Source organism: Oncorhynchus mykiss, chromosome 12 (genome assembly GCF_013265735.2).
Source record: "Oncorhynchus mykiss isolate Arlee chromosome 12, USDA_OmykA_1.1, whole genome shotgun sequence".
NCBI classification, from domain to species: domain Eukaryota; kingdom Metazoa; phylum Chordata; class Actinopteri; order Salmoniformes; family Salmonidae; genus Oncorhynchus; species Oncorhynchus mykiss.
Window position 1 is genome coordinate 30,066,751 of NC_048576.1, and position 4,883 is coordinate 30,071,633.

The window sequence follows — 4,883 nt, forward strand, 5'->3', positions numbered from 1 at the left end:
TAAAAGTCTAAAAGTATTTGGTTTTAAATATAAAATAAGTGCCAAAAGTAAATGGAAGTGCTAAAAAGTACTTAAGTATCAAAAGTAAAAGTATAAACCATTTCAAATGACTCATATTAAGCAAACCAGACAGCACAATTGTCTTCTTTTTTTAGACAGATAGCCAGGGGCACACTCCAACACTCAGACATAATTTACAAGCAAAACATTTGTGTTTAGTGAGTCCTCCAGAACAGAGGCAGCAGAGATGACCAGGGATGTTCTCTTGATAAGTGTGTGAATTGGACCATTTTCCTGTCAACATGTAACGAGTAAATGTATGGAGTAAAAGTACATTATTTTCTTTAGTAATGGTAGTGAAGTAAAAGTAAAAGTTGGCAAAAATGTAAATAGTAAATTAACGTACAGATACCCCAAAAAACTACTTGAGTAGTACTTTAAAGTATTTTTGTATTCTAATGACTCTTAGTAAGAAAGTAATCTAAAAGTAACTGAAAGTAATCAGATTATGTTACTGAGTTTGGGTAATACAAAAGTTAACTTACTGAATACAATTTTGGACAGGTAACTTGTAACTGTAACGGATCACATTTATAAAGAGACCTATACAACCCTGCAAGCAGGGCAGAGGTCCTGGTTTCAGTGTGAGCCATCTCAGGAGGAAGTGGTACTTGCTTAGCAAGCAGCGTGTGACTTCTGTAACAGTGGTGACTCGGATGAGCAGTTGGGCTCAGCTTGACAGCTGGGGTCGCTGTGCAGTGGGTTTAAAGGGGGTGAGTGTAAGCTAGCTTGAAATGTTGCGGATGGAGACATCCAATTTGTACCTTTTGGGTGGCTCAACCCATTGGAACCAGAACTTTCTACAAAATCTATAACTATTCAACATTGACATGATGTTTATAAGAGAAAATGTCAGGAAGAAAGCCCCCAGCCCCACATCTGTGATGGGAGTTTCTAGGAGAGCCCTGCCCAACAGGGTGGGGCAGACAGGGGCATGGGGAACCATGCCTAGAGTGGTGGTTCATCTCCATCACTATCTCCTCAGCCTGGCTGATATAGGCTGTGATTGACAGCACTTGCTCTGTTCACCTGTGGTAAAACAGTACATATTTCATCATCCTCCCTGTGCTTCATGTCCATTCTGACCTGTTTATTCTTTAATTGGGGATCCCATACTGTGGTTTGCACCACAAAGTAAATTAACCATGATTAATGTATGTATTAATTGCAAAGGCAAAAAAATTTCGTTAGACCATCGAATGTTCATTGAAAAAAAAGCCTATTACAAAGTTATGACAGAAATTAGGACATCGAATAAATGTCAACGGATCCAATAGAAAGCACAGCAATCTGCACAACGCGTGTTGTCGGTCTGAGAACCAGCCATTGCACCTGTCAAAATCAAACTTCCAATCATCGCCTCGGAGTGGGTGGTGGTTTTCACTCAAGAGGCGTGGTTAAATACACAATTCCCAATAACATTTGGAGACAATGGGGAAAGGAGGGGGTGATGACCCACCGTTGGGGCGGGGCCAGTAACACAGCGTTATATTTTAGGTGGCTGCTAGGTAGCATCCATACTAAAGCCAAAAGCGGAGGAGTCCGAACGGATAGAAAGAGACCTACAGGGGAGCAGGCAGGAGGTTTAAACCTGTCATCGTTAGCAGCACTACCATCACCCTCCAACAACCAACAATTATATAAATTTGTTTAATCCTGAGACGTTTCTAGTGACAACGGACCAACACGGAGCCAAACGAGGAAGACGGAAAACGGCCCTCACTAACTTCTGCAATCATGATGTCAATGAACAGCAAACAACCTTTCAGTATGCATCCCATACTGCACGAGCCGAAATACACGCCTCTTCAATCGAGCTCGGAGGCCATCCGGAGGGCATGCATGCCCACTCACTCGGTGAGTTACTTGACATTCAAATGATCCAATTATCACGAATGAAAGGTATAGTCTCATAGCCTTAACGTTTTAATGCCAGGTGCACAAGTACAGTGAAATGCCCTTCTTGCTAGCTCTAAACCCAACAATGCAATAATCAATATAAATTGGAGGGGAGAATAGAACATGTGGAATTGGGTAAAAAAAACTTGCTAAATGCTTTGAATTTACACGAAAACCACGCATTGTCAATATGGTATTGTTAATAACATGTTTTCAGTCAGTCTCATGTCAAATTCGTCTCATTCCATGGTGCAGAGAAATGATGGAAGAGGATTGAAATATTCATTATTAACGAATAATCCAAAGTGATGGTGCAGTGGAGGATTTGGGCATATGAATAGTTGGGTTTATAGTCATGTATTGTATTGACATTACATTAACTTAACGATTTGATATTATGGATGATAAATTGCTTATTGTGGATAATGTAATTTATAGTCTTTCCTCAAAAGGTAAACATTTCAAACCTCTTGCGTAATGCATTTCCATTTTAAAAACAAACTGCCTGTTTGGGCAGCATTAATAACCTGTCTCCTCTCTGCTTCCCCTGCTCCTCTCCATCGCACAGCTGCAGGGCAACATCTTTGCCGGCTTTGATGAGACTTTACTGCAGAGGGCTGAAGCGCTGGCAGCGGTGGATATCGCAAAGAGCCATCCTTACAAGCCAGACGCGACTTACCACACCATGACCACCATGACCAGCATGACCTGTACCCCCACCTCGTCCTCGGCCCACCTCCATCACCCATCCGTGCTCACCTCGCACCACCACCACCACCCACATCACCAGGGCTCTCAGGGCCTAGATGGCGACCTTCTGGACCACCTGACCCCCGGCATGTCCATCTCCCTGGGAGGAATGCCCGGCTCTGACGTCTGCTCCACGGCCTCCCATCCGCACGCCCACATGTCCGCAATCAACCACATGCAACACCACCATCATCACCAACAGGCCATGAACATGCACCCCCACAGCATGGGTTCGCACACCTCACTGGGCGGCGGGGGGGACTCAGAGCCAGACCCCAGGGAGCTGGAGTCCTTCGCAGAGCGGTTCAAGCAGAGGCGGATCAAGCTGGGGGTGACGCAGGCGGATGTGGGCTCGGCCCTGGCGAACCTTAAAATCCCCGGGGTTGGTTGCCTCAGTCAGAGCACGATTTGCCGGTTCGAGTCCCTCACCTTGTCTCATAATAACATGGTGGCCCTAAAACCCATCCTGGAAGCTTGGCTGGAGGAGGCAGAGAGGGCGCAGCGGGAGAAAATGACCAAGCCGGAGATTTTCAACGGAGGAGACAAGAAGAGAAAACGTACCTCCATCGCTGCTCCGGAGAAGCGCTCTTTAGAGGCATATTTCGCCGTGCAGCCAAGGCCCTCGTCAGAGAAGATTGCAGCGATAGCCGAGAAACTGGACCTCAAAAAGAACGTGGTCAGGGTGTGGTTTTGCAATCAAAGGCAAAAGCAGAAAAGGATGAAGTTCTCTGCAACACACTAGGCCAAAGGCAGAGCAAAACTTTAATCGAATAGACAAATCAGAAACAAATAGGCACACGGCTAATGTGGCCAATCGAGGCTGGCAGACAAGATGCGCTTCGCTCCTTTGAATTGGATAAAGACTTGAAAACCAATATCCCCCGGGGCAAAACGTAGGCTATAACTTTTGACATTTAAAACTCAACATATCGACGAATACAATAACAGTGAAACAGGAGATCGAAGTCATCATACTCTTGAGGCGGAAAAGAGAAAACCCACCCCTTAACTCATGGCAATTATTGTACAAAAAAATTGAAATCGAATAATACTTGTTATTATTCTCTTGAGTCAGAATAACTGTTTTATATTTATCATTGTACATTTTTGTGAATACATTGCACCTGTTTGTGTGAAGAGCGCATCTAGTTCGTTATTTAAAAAAAAATGTTAATAGTCAAGTTGTTGTTTGCAGAAGATGCTTAGGGCTTAATGTTGTCATCATTATGTGTCTCAGAGATGGTTGCCTCTCCGTAACACGGGGGTATTACTGTAATCCATTGCATGGTTTACTCGTAGGGCGTTATGTGTGAATTAATAGTTCTAAAAACCCATCTGAATGCATTGCAATAAGAGAGCATACACACGGGCAAACGCACGTACACGCGGACATACACAGTATACTTCTCTGTGTCTACCTCATTACGCTAGTGTTGGCACATTCATGGTCATTTTGGACTGTATGAGTATAAAACACACAAAAATAATCGTTTATTCGTTTTTTTGTTTTTTTCCCCACAAAGTTATGGTTGAATTAGATGACTCACAGATATGTCGGCTAAACATGGTGTATGTCTGTACTAATTTCACTGCAATGATGCTTTGACAATCAAATGATTTAGAATAATTACGTTGTAAAACTGCCCTTTTCTGTCCTCACATGGAAACGAACATATTTGTGTTATTATTATTATCATTATTGGGCCATGGATGGAAATAATGGTTACATTGCATTCCCTGAGTTCAATGCACTTTGTAGATATTTTAAACATGAGCAATTGTTCACTTATTTATATTTTCACAATTTTACTTAGTTAGGTTTCTTTTTATTAACCTATTTATTTATTTGAACTTAATTTATTTACAATACAACGTATATTTGTGAATATGTGCTTTAATGTGTCTGTGTAAGCGACAGAAACTAAAATAAACCATGCACGTTTTACCTCATCTTCTCCTATAAGTTATTTTGGGGTAAATATATCAACAATCTCCATTCGATGTCTGTTCGTCTGCTAGAATGGAAAGCAGCTGGTGCTTTGAAATGAGAGAACACTCTCGTGATGGGAGGTTGACGGACCAGTTCTAGAGTGGAACAATTGAAATCTGTTTCTGATTTTGGTGGTGGGCAGAACTTGATGAAGACTACGCCAATGATCAAATCAATTGAGCGT

The 4,883-nt window shown here is 42.6% G+C and overlaps 1 protein-coding gene across 1 annotated transcript; it reads left to right on the forward strand.

Annotated features, from left to right (window-relative positions):
• Positions 1 to 1,233: 1,233 nt before the first annotated feature.
• LOC110537400 (brain-specific homeobox/POU domain protein 3) lies at positions 1,234 to 4,659 on the forward strand. The gene is made up of 2 exons (XM_021623420.2): positions 1,234 to 1,917; positions 2,528 to 4,659. The coding sequence occupies exons 1-2, from the start codon at positions 1,798 to 1,800 to the stop codon at positions 3,449 to 3,451; spliced, it is 1,044 nt and encodes a 347-aa protein (XP_021479095.1). The 5' UTR covers positions 1,234 to 1,797; the 3' UTR covers positions 3,452 to 4,659.
• The last annotated feature ends 224 nt before the right edge of the window (positions 4,660 to 4,883 follow it).

Coding starts and splice junctions, on each gene's coding strand:
- LOC110537400 (XM_021623420.2), top strand. CDS start 1,798: ATGATGTCAATGAACAGCAAACAACCTTTCAGTATGCATCCCATACTG. Junction 1,918..2,527: donor CATGCATGCCCACTCACTCG/GTGAGTTACTTG, acceptor TCCATCGCACAG/CTGCAGGGCAACATCTTTGC.